The following is an 18,893-nucleotide window of genomic DNA, read 5'->3' as shown; positions in this document are numbered from 1 at the left end:
ATTCACGTAATCAATGTTGGCAACCCTCCTGTTTGAAACTACGCTACGGAAAATTAAAAAAAAATGAATTATATCGTCAGCAAATATGCTCAGACTGTGTTGTGCATTTAATAACTGTTACAAATAATTTATTTTCATCACATCTAACATTAAAATATATCCAAACAATAAAAGTATCATTGGCACATTTGGGTGGCAACACTGGTCGCAACCGCAGCAAAAGTTTCAACAAAACCGATATCAAAAATGCTGCGGCTGCAACCCAGAGAACCCTGTTCACACGTCGCTACTTCTAAGCTGCGCGCAGCATGAAAAAGTAGCGAGCAGCAGGTTTGGCAGCCGCTGCTTTTCGGATTGCACCGTTGTTCACATGTCGCAGTACGAGATTTGCGCTGTATGTACTGCAGCGCTGTAAAAGTAGCGACGTGTGACCGTACCTTTAGGTAACCAAAGGCAGGACTCTACTTATACGTAAGTCCAGCGCGCTAGTTTGACAAGATAACATGAAAGTTCTACGTCCAAACAGCTAAAGCCACCGTTCAGATAAAGCCGGTGCTATTAAAAGCGTAGGTTTGCTTGGAGGCCGTGCTGACCTGTATCCTGTATGGGAACTCGCGGAAGTAGTAGTCCTCGCGGTCGTAGAACTCGACGGAGTAGGAGTCGGAGCGGGATAGCTTGCGTCTCTCCAGCCCCTCTTCGATGCCCATGATGCCGTAGCAGGCGCCCGCCACGTAGAATGCGAACACCACCACCACTGTCAGTTTCACGGGCCACAGGCTGAGCGCCGGCGCCACGTGGTCGCGGAAGTACGCCATCAGGCAGTGCTCCTTGTTGTCACGAGGGTTGTCCGGGTCGGCGGGGTCCACTCCGCCCGTGCAGAACTTGCGGTACAGCCATGACCTTTTATCTGGAACACACAATTTCCATATTCATTACATCCTAGATAGATTGATCTACCGATTATGATCATGGCAATATTTGATCATCGCCACCACTCAGGCACTGAAGGAAACAAAAGACGGTAAGAATCGAACAAATGCAATAAATTTCATTGTTACAATTAATTATACAAGATGGATGTGTTTTGTGACTATCAAAATTTTGAATCTGTGACTCTGAAATCAGCTACAAGGGTCGGTCCGGTTTTTTTGCCACTATTGTAAATACGTACACCAACGTAATTAAAAAACAAAGGCGATCCGGATAAGTAGAAGGCTGAATAATCGAAACTCTATTGTATATGAAGAGTTCGCGGGAAAAACGATGAATGTCACATTTCTGTTAAGGATTAGATAATGATCTAATTGAGTCTATAACTGCAAGATGTAGTGCTGTTTCTATAGAAAATAAAGGAAAGGATTACTGTATTCGTGGTGATAATTCTCCTTTTTACCATTTTTCATAAGAACAACATTAAATTTCGCAGTGATTCATTGAATTAGATAATGACATCAACCTTAAGAAAACTGTGACATTCATCGTTTTTCCCGCGAACTCTTCATATTGAAATATAACATGATTCCAGATTTTTTATTCATTTTGTATAAATGTAATTATTATATCATCTCATCGTCTCAAAATTATAATCTTTATAATTTGAAAGGAAAGTTAAATAAAGAATTAAAAATATTATTGACATTTCAGCATCTCTTCTTAATAGTCCCAAAACGTTGAATAGAAGAAAGCAATTAGTGTTTTTGTCGTATCATCTTCTGATCTAGTCTGGACGCGCTACCTCTGCTTCTCTTTTCCTCGTGGCTGCCGGTCATTACTGAATCACAGAGAGATTCTGACCAGTGTCATTAATGTATCAGTGTAAACGTGGGCTGCAGAGCCGGGTCTCCGTGTGGGCTGGAAGAAAGTTTCACTGCACATCTAATTTAACGCTCATTCGTATCATAACTTACATGTCAACTTCCTCCTTACATAACCGTAATTTTACCGGAAATATCTTTTCTTATGCTCCATTTGCTGTGTGGGACGGCTTAGTTCTTATATCCGGTCGAGAATGTCGTTCAGCAAGTGTTTTCCATTCTGTTTACAAGGATAAATATTTTATAAAACGGGTTTGTTGAATAGCTACTCACAATACCTGGGTTCTATGAGGGGAGAGAACTGGTAACTGTTAGGTGATAAGTAGGCCTAGGATTTTGATGAAAAAATGTCCTAAAACAATGCATTTATAACCTAAAAATCTAAAAAAAAAAAATGCCCTTAAAATGACCTTACATAATTGGCTTAGTAGGAAAAGAGGTTTTGTACTACTTAATATTTACACAAGAAATTAAATTTTACACAATTTTTCCTAATTAGTACACTTTAATTAATTATTTTACCTGATGTAGTTTCCATATATGATTGTTTACCTCTGCTTGGCCATGTGGACGTGAGGTGAGCAATCGGCTGGTCGGTCTTGGCCCTTCATGGGCTGTAGCGCCATGGATTTACTTTACTTTTAGTTTCCATGTAGTCCGCCACAAGGCCACTCTTATTTCGGAATTAAAAGGTTTAGAGGAGTCTATATTGAAGAGGTGGTTGGACTGATCCATAACATGGGGTTGTACTACGTTAAAATGGCAATATTTGTGTAGAAAAACGATTAAAATATTATACAAAATAATGGGTATTAATGGACAAAATATGTAAAGAAAATATCAAAGGAAATAAACATTATTTTACATTAATAATAGGGATTTATAGCCAATATTAAATGAAAATGCCTAAAAATGACCGAATAAAACAAAAGATGGTCTTATAAGTTGAAACAGGCAAAAAAATACAAAACAATGTCCTGACAAATATGTCTCAAAACACTCAGTTTATCACATAACATATAAATACTAAAGCAGCAATATTTCTGGCTTACTAGAAAAAAGATGCAATTTCATCAAAATACTAGCCCTAGTGATGTTTTTTTTTTTCCTTTACGACACACCTACTCGTAATGCAAGTGACTCATATTGCACCGATCGGTACAAAAACTTAAAACTTCACTATTGTTAATCACATTCTACGGAGAAGAATGGAGCGTGTGAATTGAACAGACAGAATAAGAAATGAAGTTGTGCTAGAAAGAGTGGGTGAAGAAAGAAATGCTGAAACTGACCAGGAAGAGAAAAAGAAATTAGCTGATTCATTGGCTAAGAAAAAACTGCCTACTGCAATGAAGAGAATGATGAACGGAGGAAAGATTCAGAGCAGAAGAGGATATCAGGTGATAGACAAGATGAAGATACATGGATCATACGCGGAGACGAAGAGAAAGGCAGAAAATAGGAAAGACTGTAGAATGCTGAGTTTGCAGTGAAATACCTACCCTTGAGCAGAAACTGAATGAATGAACGACCTATTAATAATGTTAAACAATAAAAATGAAGAAACGATAAATCTTTGTATGACTTGAGGCTTTCCCGGCGTTTGATGTAGAATAAATCTTCTCGGGTTCTCAGCCAGGTGAGTTGGAGATTTGCTTCCAAGCTTTCGACGGCTAGCTCTGCCATCTTCTTCAGGGAATGAAGTGATGTGGGACGAAAATCGAAAAAATCGAAAGAGATATGGGAGGACAAATTTAAAAGGTACGCAAAACGCGTCCTTGCAAGGGGATGGGGGCTGTACAAAACTAAATATGTGAGCTCCAAGCCTGTTGGCCACTAGTCTCACTCCGGGTTACGCTGCTTCACTGAAGGAGCTCTAGAAAATTTTGAAGGGGAAGCCGAAATTGGACGTAACCTCTTAGGTACCACATACGCGAGGGGGGACGGAGATTTGATCAAGTGATCACGGAACGGGGCGAAGAGGAGATGGCTGGTGTTTGCCGTTAGGATGGCAAGACGCTGTCATCTGTTGTTCGATGACAAGGCATGTGAAGGCCGTCGGAAGAAGCGCCGTGAAATCTGAATCTGCAATTTGAGAGGTCCCTGCCCTTTCAAATTGCGACTAATTGAGTGACCTCGTACATTTAATAGACAATTTATAGGTTCTGAACTAGGGCATACGTCGTTTACAAGAAAAGGGGAATATATATGGGGAAGGGCATATAGGTCCGTGGCCCATTTCTTATAGGGCTCATCCCGACATTTGTCTTACGCCTTAGGAAAACCACGGAATACCTTTGATGTGGGACCATGTCTAGCCGGTATATATGCAATAGTAGGGCTTCCCGCTGCGAGCCAATCAGGAACTTGGAAGAAAATCTCCAACTCACCTGGCTGAGAACCCGAGAAGAGTTATTCGATAAATCTTTGTTCTTCGCCTACAACGAAGATTGACGAGAAACCCTCGTCTTACATCACCATATGGCAGATATACAATGCACAAATTTTTGCGTAGCATATCATTGCGATCTTATGAAGGAATATGTAAATTTATTTTTGTGGTAAAAAAATATTGCGCATTTCTTCATTAGTTTGCAATATAGCCCACTCATGCAAGAATTGTTTTAAGCAAAAAACAAAATATACATATATAGCATTTTTTTTTTTTAGATTTATCCTTCGAAGAGGTAGAAAAAGTCAAATATCTTGGAGCAATAGTAACAAATATAAATGACACTCGGGAGGAAATTAAACGCAGAATAAATATGGGAAATGCCTGTTATTATTTGGTTGAGAAGCTTTTATCGTCCAGTCTGCTGTCAAAAAATCTAAAAGTTACAATTTATAAAACAGTTATATTACCGGTCGTTCTGTATGGTTGTGAAACTTGGACTCTCACTTTGAGAGAGGAACAGAGATTAATGGTGTTTGAGAATAAGGTTCTTAGGAAAATATTTGGGGCTAAGAGGGATGAAGTTACAGGAGAATGGAGAAAGTTACAAAACGCAGAGCTGCACGCATTGTATACTTCACCTGACATAATTAGAAACATAAAATCCAGACGTTTGAGATGGGCAGGGCATGTAGCACATATGGGCGAATCCAGAATTGCATATAGAGTATTAGTTGGGAGGCCAGAGGGGAAAAGACCTTTGGGGAGGCCGAGACGTAGATGGGAAGATAATATTAAAATGGATTTGAGGGAGATGGGATATGATGGTAGAGACTGGATTAATCTTGCTCAGGATAGGGACCAATGGCGGACTTATGTGAGGGCGGCAATGAACCTCCGGGTTCCTTAAAAGCCAATAAGTTTGTATATAAAACACCCATAAGTTTGGTAAACATTAATCCCATAATTTTAGCCTTCACCGGGCTCCTTTGTATGCTTTGAAGTTTCGGGCGGATTCGGGTAATATATTTGAAGACTACAGGGGAAAAACGTGATAAGTCACGTTTTCCTGTGTTTACAGGAAGCAAGTTAAAAGTTTCAAGACCCATTACATTATATTGTCTTTGGGTTATCATTCTTCAAATTTCTTTGGACCTATAAGGTTGTTATTCTATACAGTTAAACTACACAAATCTACACTATCTGAGCTATTATATGACATCTAAAACAGGAAATAGATAATTTCGGACTTATCACGTTTTTCCCCTGTGCCAGCCTGTACTCTTCAATTTTTAAAAAATCTCGAACTTAGGTCAGGTTCGGATTCAGAGGTGAACGGACTGGAAATTATGATGTAGGCCCTTGCAGATCTCTAGTATGATACATACGCATACATAAAGTTTCAGAATCTTAACGTTTACAGACAGATACATTTTATTTCCGTAAACTAAAAGGTATGAGGACTTCAGGAATAAATACCGGTATACATAAAATTAATACCATTAAAGATAATAGAAGTTATCAACGATATACAGTGGATTAACTAACAAAACTGATCGGATTACCTTTTTAATTTCTTATAAAAGCAAACTTTTGTATCTATGAGATAGGCTATATTATTAAAATATTCTTGGAAATATAATCATAACTCTTTTGTAGAAGAGTAGGATATATTGATGGCATTGTCTTTTCGTACGTTTTCTCATTGAAAGAGTAGGAATTGATAAAAACGTTTCCTATGAAAGTTGTTTGTTTTGAAGAGGTCTATCAAATGGTACCCTATTTGACCCCGACTCCCATTTGAAATTTTAAAGTGATACGCCACTGACCCTACTTCCTGTTAAGGCTGATTGATTAATGCAAGCTCAAGTGAAAGTTCACATCTGCTTTAGTTACAAATATTTTTGTCTCGAAAATTGTAATGCACTAGTTTCCGAAATAAATGACTTACGGTTAGTCTGAATCACTCATTGCCTTTTCGTACGTTTTCTCATTGAAAGAGAAGGAATTAAAAAAACGTTTCCTATGAAATTTGTTTTTTTTTTTTTTTTTTTTGAAAAGTTCTATCAAATGGTACCATATTTGATCATGACTCCCATTTGAAATTTTGAAGTAATACGCGACTGACCCTATTTCCTGTTAGGATTGATTGATGAAATCAAGTTCAAATTAAAGTTCACATATACTTTAGTGATAAATATTTTTGTCTCGAAAGTTTTAATGCACTAGTTTCGGAAATAAATTACTGTTAAGGGTGGTCTGAATCACTCTGTATTTGAAAAGTCCAGAATAAAGCTTGGTAAATCCAAAATTATCTATTTTATATTTTCGATACCAGGTAATAGCTTCGGTGAATAGACTTGTGTGGTATAACTATACTGAATAATAATTTAATATAATTGGAAGTACAATTACGTGCTTTACAACATATTTTACAAACGAAGTAGACATTTTCTTTTGCAATATTGAAGTGTGACACAATTAAATTTCAGTGATTTCAAAAATCGAATTTTTATAAACCTGTTTTCCATATTTCGAAGTATTAAAAACAATAATATTTTAGAATGTATTATTCATTATGTGAGGGAGGAAATAATATATTATGTAATTAACTAATTAAATATTTTTCAATAATCATGTTTAATATTACAGTTTCGGAGTAAACCGCTTGTATGAATCTATTTCAATACGAACATATTGTAGACACAGAGTTCTGGATTTTACGTATAGTATCATAAATTTAACATTTAACGTAAGAACGTTGTAACATTTGTAAGTATTCCAAGGTTGTAGTTCGTAGTAGATTATTTTTATAAGAGACAGCTGCTACGATTGCTACGCGAGCCACAACCCTCTCGTAGTGGCGAGTGACCTTGACAAGACTGCCCTAGGTGAACCCCTCCTTCCCTGGCAATGTTCAGTGGCTTAAAATTAGTGGTTTTTAAATTAAATTTACACGAAAACCGTCCACGCTATGGAAATACGCCAGAGGAATGAGTGATTCTCCATTATATTTTCTATCGATATGGACAGAAATCTCGATTCTACTCGCAATAATTGCCGAATAAGAGGGTGTTAAACATTTGAAATATATATTCTGAGAAAACTATGATATTATAGTTTTTTGTTACATACAACATGAGCTATTCGCTCTGAAAATCTTCAGGTTATTTCACTTCCGGCCTGTGTAGATTTACTCAGCATAGTAGCTAAATGTTCAATATGAGATTACCATCCAAATCTGAAATCCAAATATATAGTATCTAAAATCTAAGTATCATCATCATCATCATCTTCCGTCACGAATTAGGCCTGTGTAGACCTGTTTCGGTCCCATCTAGCAGTCTTCTAAAGGGTCTTCCTAACCGTCGATGTCCTCTGGGTTGATATTGCATCATCATTTTGGGGATTCTTGAATTGTGAATTCGTTTTACATGGTGTAGCCAATTTAGTTTGTATCTGTTTATTTTCTCTTCTACTGACTCTACTTCTAATTGTTCCAAAATTTCTTCATTCCTTTTTCGATCTAAAAGAGTATATCCTGCTGTCCATCTGAGAAATTTCATTTCCGTTGCTTTGATTCTGCTCATAACTCTTTTCCTTAATGTCCAAATCTCACTTCCGTATAAACGGGAGGGTAATGCTAGAGTATTATATATTTTTATTCCTGCGGATTTTTGTACTAATTTAGCTTTTAATGTATTATTTATTATTCCTAAAATTTGTGTAAATTTGGTGATTTTCTTGTTCACATCTTTTTAATTTTGATGAGATATTTCAAATCCCAGATAATTGAAATTTTGTACTTGTTCTGAGCATTGGTTATTGTGTATTATCTTACTTCTGATTGGATCTTGTCCCAAATATGCCATTACTTTTGATTTTTGTGCTGAAATCTACATCTCAAAATATGATAATATTTTATTTAATGTATATAGTCCTCCTTGTAAGTTATCCTCTGAATTGGAAATTATAACTTGATCGTCTGCAAAGAGCAGGGTATTTAATGTTAAGCTACTGGTTATTATCTAAGTAGTAGAATAAAATTAATACACATTACTTTTATATCAGTGGCCTTACTGTTAGTCTTATACCATTCCTCTATAATAGAATTGATGTCCTGAAGATTATCCTGAAGAAATTCATAATTTGCATTTGTATGTAGCAGTAAGTGCTAAATCATCAACATACAAATGTTTGAATACAATCACGATGTATGCTATGAGGAAGAGATCAGCGATATAATGAAGTTGCATGTAAAGTGACAATTTATTGTAATGTCAGATTACAGGATTTAAATCTGAAAATAAAAAAAAAACAAGAACTTTCACTATAATGCGAAAAAAATGTGTTTTTAAACAATATTCCTAAGTAAACCGGATATAAAAGTAAACATTACGCACGTGCCGAAGAAAATTGGTATTGCGTAAACTTGCGTCATCTAATGAACACATTAGAACGATTGGTAACTTGAACAGCAAAACAAAGGAAAGTAGTTCCTCTCCTCGACACGGGGAATACCGGAACTAATCCAGCATTTCTTGCTCAGCTTTTTTCCTTCTTCTTGAAACAGAAGAAATTTATTTATTTTTTTTAATGATGCGAGGTCGCTTTCTCCGCACATCAGTTGAGACTGTTCGCCTGAGTGTGTCTCTACTGTGCGATGACGTAAAATTTACTTTCTCCATCACCCCGAGGGGCCGAGCAAGTGGACTGACTTCCGGATCGATGGACGCTACTCGAAGGTTATTCAACCATTCTGGCGTAAACTTCCTTCAGGTGCAGGAATTCGACCTAGTTGCTGGAATCATGGGGGAAGATCGAGGGGCTCCCGACCTAGTAAAGGCCACTTCACTTTCTGTCAGACTCCATTACTTACTTACTTACTTACTTACAAATGGCTTTTAAGGAACCCGAAGGTTCATTGCCGCCCTCACATAAGCCCGCCATCGGTCCCTATCCTGTGCAAGATTAATCCAGTCTTTATCATCATATCCCACCTCCCTCAAATCCATTTTAATATTATCTTCCCATCTACGCCTCGGCCTCCCTAAAGGTCTTTTTCCCTCCGGTCTCCCAACTAACATTCTATATGCATTTCTGGATTCGCCCATACGTGCTACATGCCCTGCCCATCTCAAACGTCTGGATTTAATGTTCCTAATCATGTCAGGTGAAGAATACAATGCGTGCAGTTCTGCGTTGTGTAACTTTCTCCATTCTCCTGTAACTTCATCCCGCTTAGCCCCAAATATTTTCCTAAGCACCTCATTCTCAAACACCCTTAACCTATGTTCCTCTCTCAGAGTGAGAGTCCAAGTTTCACAACCATACAGAAGAACCGGTAATATAACTGTTTTATAAATTCTAACTTTCAGATTTTTGGACAGCAGACTGGATGATAAGAGCTTCTCAACCGAATAATAACACGCATTTCTCATATTTATTCTGCGTTTAATTTCCTCCCGAGTGTCATTTATATTTGTTACTGTTGCTCAAAGATATTTGAATTTTTCCACCTCTTCGAAGGATAAATCTCCAATTTTTATATTTCCATTTCGTACAATATTCACGTCACGAGACATAATCATATACTTTGTCTTTTCGGGATTTACTTCCAAACCGATCGCTTTACTTGCTTCCAGTAAAATTTCCGTGTTTTCCCTAATCGTTTGTGGATTTTCTCCTAACATATTCACGTCATCCGCATAGACAAGAAGCTGATGTAACCCGTTCAATTCTAAACCCTGCCTGTTATCCTGAACTTTCCTAATGGCATATTCTAAAGCGAAGTTAAAAAGTAAAGGTGATAGTGCATCTCCCTGCTTTAGCCCGCAGTGAATTGGAAAAGCATAAGATAGAAACTGACCTATACGGACTCTGCTGGATGTTTCACTGAGACACTTTTTAATTAATCGAACTAGTTTCTTGGGAATATCAAATTCAATAAGAATATCATATAATACTTCCCTCTTAACCGAGTCATATGCCTTTGTGAAGTCTATGAAGTCAGACTCCATTACCTCAGAAAATTATAAAATTGATGTGCTTTATTATGCAACATTGTAAAAATTACATGGGAAATCCTGATGGAAGCGGATTTTACGTACAGTAGATCTGGAGGCAGATAGATATGCCTACTACTATTTATTAGAGCAGCGTTTCTCAAACTTTTCTGAAGTGGGGACCACTTTTTTAAGTCAGAACAGTTCCGCGGACCACCTTACTGTTGGTCTCTTCGAAAGCAAATTTATCATTTTTGTAGCATATTTTAATACCAGTATACTTATAAAATATGACAAGAGTTATTTGGAACTTGGATTTACATGGTGTGGCAATGAGAATGAACCAAAATCTCGGTGCGTTGTTTGTTACGAAGTGCTTTCAAACGAGTGTATGAAACCCGCGAAATTGAAACGGTACTTAGAGACGAAACACGCAAATGTAAAAAATTAACCTGTTGGATTTCAAAATAGGCGGAGTCTAAAATTTATTATATCGTCATCTGGAAAAACAAGTAAAAAATTATTGCAGAAACATGCTCGATTTTCAACAAGTAAAGATGCAATTTGGCACGTTCTATTATTGGTGCACTACGTACAGTACGTGCTCATTTCAATGTGCAGACTGGATGTCGGTAAAACTATTAACAAAGTCATCAATACACGAAAAAGTTCGGTACTTTGGTCCTCCGTTATGAATATGGGTGGCCCCTGCCTGAGTTACAGGCTCGGCGCCAGATATGCAGAAAAAAGATGGCGAGAAACGCCACGTTTATAGTGCTTTAAATTCCTATTCTGTTGCTGAGAGTAGAGTGGCAGGTGGGAAGACGAGTAGGGTAAGAAATTTCATAAAATATTAGTACTGGGAGAAAAATGAAAGGCGATTGCCATGTGTCATTTCCAAACTCTGAGATTTTCAGCTATACTGTGATACGCAGTTCGTTGGAATTTTATTTTTTCTTCTGTCCCTTTTGAAGGACCACAAGGGCACAACTCGAGCACCACAGGTGGTCCGCGGACCATAGTTTGAGAAACGCTGTATTAGAGCATATGTTAACTTTTAAGGGGGCTTATCAAGATCCAAAATGAAAAAAAAAAAAAAAAATACATTTTTATTTTTTTACACTTACGAAAGTATGGTTCATTCTGCTAAATTTTATATTTGGTTTATTAAAATATTCACTATTTTAAATATATTTTTAAAAATTTAGTATATTTATATTTTAGAGAAAAAAATTTACCACTTTTCACAAAAAAAAATTATCTCAGAAACTAATTGTCTTAGAAAGCTGTGGTTTGGCTTGTTTTGTAGTAAAATTAATGCTTTATAAAGTCTATGTTTCAGAATCTTGCCCTTTTTGATTTATTGAAGAAAATGTTTGAGAGAAAGAACTCAGAATACTAATGAATCGTTGAATAACGATGTTTGGTACCGGGTCCCAAAAAATGTATTTGTTGGTATGTCAACATTGGAACTTTGTGTACTAGATGTTGTACTCACATTTAATTACGGATACGCTGCAGGAATACAGGTGTTGAAGGATCTAGGTATTCAAATAGAATATAATACTTCAAAAAACATGGCGAACTTGGATGCGTTGCGAATGAGGTAGCAGTAACAAATGCAACCAAAGGGGCAAAATCCAATAGAAAGAGAGCAGTATTAGGTGAGCAGAATAGAGAACAAGATAAGAACTACCACCCAGGAGGGTTTTAAATATTTTTTCTGTAATAGGTGAGTTTTTATGCAAATTTTTACTTTAAACGTGATTTACTTAAAATTACATTTTCAACATAAATGACCAGTTTTCTCAGAAACTACTAAGTCTGTCTGCATGAAATTTTTACCGTATATTTCAGATAACACCGTGATGAAGTGGAATTTCTTTGATTAAGTTTGCTTTAATAGTTTATTAAAAAATAAAATGTAGGAAGTAAATCCCGAAAAGACTAAGTATATGATTATGTCTCGTGACCAAAAAATATTGTACGAAATGGAACTATAAAAATTGGAGTTTTATCTTTCGAAGAGGTGGAAAAATTCAAATATCTTGGAGCAACAGTAACAAATATAAATGACACTCGGGAGGAAATTAAACGCAGAATAAATATGGGAAATGCATGTTATTATTCGGTTGAGAAGCTTTTATCATCCAGTCTGCTGTCAAAAAATCTTAAAGTTAGAATTTATAAAACAGTTATATTACCGGTTGTTCTGTATGGTTGTGAAACTTGGACTCTCACTTTGAGAGAGGAACAGAGATTAAGAATAAGATGCCTAGGAAAATATTTGGGGCCAAGAGGGATGAGGTTACAGGAGAATGGAGAAAGTTACACAACGCAGAGCTGCACGCATTGTTTTCTTCACCTGACATAATCAGGAACATAAAATCCAGACGTTTGAGATGGGCAGGGCATGTAGCACGTATGGGCGAATCCAGAAATGCATTTAGAGTGTTAGTTGGGAGGCCGGAGGGAAAAAGACCTTTAGGGAGGCCGAGACGTAGATGGGAAGATAATATTAAAATGGATTTGAGGGAGGTGAGATATGATGGTAGAGACTGGATTAATCTTGCTCAGGATAGGGACCAATGGCGGGCTTATGTGAGAGCGGCAATGAACCTCCGGGTTCCTTAATTTTAGAGATTTATAAAAAAACTCATATCCTTTTTTTATTAGATATTTTTTCATCAAAACGAATCAGTCCACTAGAACGAATGCATAAGCATCCTGTAAAAATATCACATTTTTATACTTAGTATATTCTGAGATAACGAGTCATTAATGTAACTGTTTTAACATTGGTGAGATAGGGCTTGACGATTCCCCTTAATTAATCCAGTGGTTACCAAGCTTTTGAATGCCACGAACCATTGAAGCTCATATTTCATTTTGGCAGACCTCCAAAACGTTTTGTATAATTTAGGCTGGTAATTATGTTCTACTCACTAAACATTTGAAGAGTCCACTGCAAGAATGATGGATGTCACTTTCTTGTCGAAAATGAACCAAGACTGTCAATGCATAGCTTAAGACATATAGAATGTACATAGAGAGTTATATGGCATTAACACTGATAGTCAGTGTCCAGTAATGATCAGAAAATCACAGTTGAGCTTTGAGCGCTAAACATTTCAAACTTTCAATTGCTTCTCCTGAAAAATTTATTCCAAATGGCATCCATCATTCTTGCAGTGGACTCTTCATTTGCATAATGCAGTGAATTAAACATTCGTAATAAATGTGGATATTGAAAAGAATAGAGCGTATGAAATGGATAGACAGAATAAGAAACGAAACTGTGCTAGAAAGAGTGGGTGAAGGAAAAATGATGCTGAAATTGATAAGGAAGAGAAAAAGGAATTGGTTGGGTCACTGGAGGAGTAGAAGCTGCCCACTGAAGGATGCACTGGAATGAATGGTGAACGGGAGAAGAGTTCGGGGCAGAAGAAGATATCAAATGATAGACGACATTAAGATAAGTTAATCATGTGCGGAGACTAAGAGGAAGGCAGAAAATAGGAAAGATTGGAGAATGCTGGGTTTGCAATGAAAGACCTGCCCTTGGGCTGAACACTTATGTATGTATATAATATATTATAGTAGGCCTATAATTGAGGGGTTTGCCGGAAGAAAGGCGGATAGACCTCTACGACCTTCTTCGGGAAAACGGTTTAAAATGTAGTGAATAATTATAGTAGCGAAATTTTGTTTTGATTGTACTGTACATACCTGCAGGACAGGGCTGCGTGCGTGATTTAGTCAGTCAGTCTACAAGTAGAGCTAGTGCTGCGCGTCACCGCATACTGTACTGTGTGTGTTTTCTCTTGGTAGAGACTAAGCAAACATAGCTCAATTTAGTCAGTCCAGTTGTTTCCTTTGACTGCTTTTTATGTTCGTTATTGTCCTTGCTTTAAGAGTAAACAAACTTATGAAACTCATAGATTCAGAGGGAAATATTTTATGTCCTATAAAGAGATTTGTTACAATATTCAGACTTTTGGGCTTATTGTTATCAGGATTATACAAAGAATAAATTTTATTTATTTATGTTCACACAAAATGGAGATTTTCTTTTTCTGTTATATTCAGAGATTTTGCTTTGCGTACTTAATGTCTACTCAGTATATCTGAAATAATGTAAATTACTTTAGAAGTAGATAATAAATGTCATAAAATGTATCTTTGTTTCAATTCCGTGTGAAATTTAAATCTGAAATCTACATTAAATCCCCTAAGCAAATCATTATATGGATAAAGGGCGTATAGACCGAAGTTTTATATGGTACAAATATAAGGAAATTTAATAATATAAATTGCCTAAATGCTACAAAACATTTATACTCGCTAAGATTTTTAATTTAATGTATAATTTTGTTCACTATCTGTATAACATTTTATTCAGGTGCGTTTTAAAATCTTAGATTGCCTGTATCTCAATTCACCATATTGACGTATACGCCCTTTTTCCGGCAAACCCCTCAATTATCTTTCAAGAATACAATCATGGAGTGCACATAGACTAAGGAGCAAGTTGTATCTGTATGGAAGTTAGGATCATGAGTTCGAATACCATTGAGGATATTAATATTTGCGTATTGTCAATGCGTTATCCGTAATTGTCTTTTGAGGAACTGACGGCATTTCCTGCGTCTGGCTATCTAATGTCTAGGTCGAGAAAACTAGAAGTACGATTTTGGGCATGTCTTACAGCTTGAATTTTCTCGAATACTGCGTAGTTATGAATGAGTATCTGTTTCGTCTTATGCAGATCGTGAAAAGATGATGTGTGGATGTTGATGTAACACTTAAAAAGGAAGACAAGCGACGAAGTAATTTCCGCATTTGTCTTACACAATAGAATGTCACTGAGAACCCTTTAGGGGGGCCGGAAAGGTTACATTAAATGCATTTAAGAAGACTAAATACTTAGAGCTAAACAATGACTAGGAAAAAGTTACATTTTATTACTTCCGACTTACAGAGATGAATTTCAATGTGGCTCGTATGTGCGCATGGGAATGGACTGCATGAGGAAGTTCATCGTGTATGTAAGTTCCACGAGTGTTTAGTTAGCTAATTACCACAAGGTCTCCTTCAACAGCTCTTCTGCAAAGAGTCATTATCGCCGTCTTAATTCCAGTCTTGCATACATTAAAATCATTTTCTGCACTTCTTAACTTGATCTGATTAACAACAAAGCCTATAACTATCCCCGTGCACAACGACACTTAATAATCCTTCAGTAACGCTGGTCTACAAGGAATAATTCATCCTAGTGCCAACAAATGGATTTGTAAACACGAAGGACTCTCCAACAGCGAATGGCATGATGGCATTAAAATGGTTGGAAATGTTGCTGTAGTACGTGCTGTGCCGGGAAGATCTCAGGACAAGTTGTAGGCATTGCCACAACGAGGTTGAAACTCTTGCACAAGTCCTGGGATCCTGTCCGCACGGCGAAAGTCTGCGAAACGCTAGACACCACCAAGCAGTGGCGTAGCGTCAATGTAAGCTAAAAAGCTTAGCTTCCCCAGTTAATAATAATTTCATAATAAACCTGCAGTTTATGGAGAAAATTATTTATTAATTTTAATAGAATTTATATTTACGCGTTAAATATTACAATGCGGCAGCTCAGGATGATTTGTGATGCAGCAGTAAACAAGAAGCCTGCACGCACCAGCTTCCAAGCAGACCGGTTTTTTCTGTGTAATCCACCCCGCAAATTTTCCATCCCTTTCTAACTAAGCTACCCTAGTCGCAAGGCTCGCAACGAAGCTAGCTTTAACATTTAAAATAAGTAGTTTCCGAGTTATCCCTTTTCGTCAGTTGTGTTCAGTTGAAGTGTTAGCGTGCATTTGGCTGATATAATAAATAATGAGCGAAATAACAGTTCCTGACACTAATTTACTTGAATTTTTTTAGGATAATTGTATTATCAAGACCGACTTACGAAAAAAAGTGTGATTTAAAAAACAAATGACCGACTCCCTTGTTGTCAATGAAGGACACAACCAAAAGATAGACGCATACTTACGTAATGATACTAATATTGTGATTTCTCTAAGTATGACAGGGAGTGAGCTAATGTTATACGTATACGTGTCTATTTGTTAAGAGATATGTGTAAACCGTGAAATCATATTTTATTACGTATCATTTGAGGTCATGCCTTATTGGTGTTACTTACGATGTTCCAACCAATCTTCGACTGCTGACTTGAAATTGACTACTATTTATTTTAAGACTGTATTTTTGTAATACGTTTTCTCGTATTGCATGAAAGACAACTTGAGTTAGCTTCCCCTGCTCAAAATTTCATGCTACGCCACTGCCACCAAGTACGATCAATTATAGCCACTGCTCTTAAAGATGCCGATTACAACACCTTTGAAGAAGTACATGGCGCATAGATATAATAGCTTTCAAGGAATCTACAAGATCTGGATTCATAATTGATCCCACTGTGCGTTTCGAAGCGAATGAGGAACAGCCAGCAGAAGCGGATAAGGAAAAAAATAATATCTACAATCCTACCATTCCATGTTACCTCCAAAAGTACCAGCTAGAAGAGCTTGAAGTAATCGGACTTCTGGTTGGAGCAAGAGGTACCGCTACTCTCTTCACGAAAAATGTGTTTAAGAGGCTTGGAATATCTACATCTATTATTCCGATTGTAACTTCAGCTGCATGGAAAGGATCAATTGCTCTCCTGAAGTATCACCTATATTCGAAATGTTCATTAGCATTCTTTACTTTTTTTTGTAACAGATGCCTCTTTAAAACTAGGTATATTTCCACCAATCACAAAATGTATTTGCAGCTATGTACTTGTAGGAGTTTCATTGTCAAAACAAAATTAATGGTTCACTGAACTTGTAAACATTTATATGGTTAAGTACTCTTTCCATTTCAGAATATAGAAATAAAAGTTTTGATACCTGTTTTGAGGTTAGGCGGTTCCCTTTCAGAGTGGGAGTTGCTCCTGCCTTGAAGAACATTAATAACAATATTAAAACAGTAGTAGATAAACCTCCCGTCTGTCTCACTTTCGCACATGCTACATTTTGAATTTGGTGCTGCATATTAAACAGTCTGAATTCAAATTCCAGTCCAGCCAATTAGAACAAGGTATTGAGTGAGGTTGCACAATTATGTAACTGTCCACCTTCGTTAGCGCCATCTCTCTGGAATTATCGGGGTTGTCTAGTGTGGATTTTGTTGTTGATAATAATAATAGTTCCACAAAAGAAATTGATAAATTTCTGAGAAAACCGATATATTATACAATATATTGAAACAAAATTTCGATATCGATGTATCGCTATATCGAAACGAAAGTATCGGTATTTCGTAAAAACCGATAAATCGTTCCCATCTCTAGTATAAATAACTTCAGAAAATTCTCTGTTTTTAAGGAGGTAGAATACTTTATGTGCATAATTGTTAATTTGTTTTATATTGCTTAATTCTCATAACATCCGCAGCTAGTTTGCCGTGTTACATGATTATAATATCACAGTCTAGTATATACAGTCACGAACATCAATATGTAGGGAATATGCATCCGTAGATAGTTGCTAACCACTAGAATCGCTACTATCACGTCATCACAGACAATGTCAAGTAGTACTGGCACAGTCTATTGTTCCTATACCCTCAACAACTCAACTTAAGCTTCGTGACTGTATATACTAGACTGTGTTTATATTAAATTGTCACAATAGAAAAGACAAAGGCAAGACGACATTTCTATTATTTTCGTTCTCTTTGGCACTCAAAGAGCTAGAATATGATGATGGTTCCATACTTGATCAAAGTTTAGAATTTAGATGTTGATCATGATGATTAATATCTTCCAGGGAAAAATTCAGAGCTGAAACCTTTTAATCAGCAGGAACTGAATGATTTAATTAGAGATCTTTTTTCACCGAAATACAAAGCAGAACTTCTTGCTTGTAGACTGAAGAAAAGAGACATGTTAAAGGATGATGTCAGAGTTTGCCATTTCCGTATAAGGAGTCAGAACTTATATAAATTTTTTGTGGTTGATGGTCCAATGGTTTATTGTCATAACATTAATATCCTATTCTCAGAACTACATCAAAAGCATATAACATCAGATTGGAGATTATTCACTGACTCTTCACAGCGAAGTCTGAAGGCTGTACTTCTCCATAATGGTAATTTGAAACCTTCCAATCCAATTGCCCATTCTGTGCATCTCAAGAAAATCTATGACAACATGAAACTGCTACTAGAGACACTTTGTTACGATCGTTACCAATGGAATATCTGTGGAGATCTCAAGGATTTTGGCATGTTGATGGGCATGCACGCTGACTTCACAAAATTTTGCTGTTTGGGATAGCCGCAATGCAGATTAGCATTATATTAAACATGACTGGGAACTAAGGAAGATGTATGAACCAGATAGATCAGGCGTGCACAAACAGCGCTCAACGACCACGTGCGCTCCTTCAGAGCGGGGGAGCGGTGTTTACCGCTCGCCGAAACGGAGAGGAAGATACGTCAGAATGACATAGACTTGCTATAGGTAGAGGAGAGGGAAACGACCACTCTGTTATCTAGTGTAGTGCAGTGTGTAGGCCTATTCTCAGTAACTGTTTTACGTTGCTTACCTACTGCTACAGTACAGCATGGAGGAATCTAAAAGACGGA

General features: G+C 36.8%; 1 protein-coding gene across 1 annotated transcript in view; it reads right to left on the bottom strand.

The window, feature by feature from the left end:
• LOC138701184 (patched domain-containing protein 3-like) overlaps positions 1 to 18,893 on the bottom strand; it is a 333,215-nt gene that overhangs the window by 14,829 nt on the left and 299,493 nt on the right. Inside the window, exon 7 of the mRNA XM_069827813.1 lies at positions 594 to 907. Within this exon, the coding sequence (XP_069683914.1) occupies positions 594 to 907 (314 nt within the window). The remainder of the gene's footprint in view (positions 1 to 593; positions 908 to 18,893) is intronic.

This window comes from Periplaneta americana, chromosome 6 (assembly GCF_040183065.1).
Source record: "Periplaneta americana isolate PAMFEO1 chromosome 6, P.americana_PAMFEO1_priV1, whole genome shotgun sequence".
NCBI classification, from domain to species: Eukaryota; Metazoa; Arthropoda; class Insecta; order Blattodea; family Blattidae; genus Periplaneta; species Periplaneta americana.
This window is presented reverse-complemented; position numbering and strand designations above follow the sequence as displayed.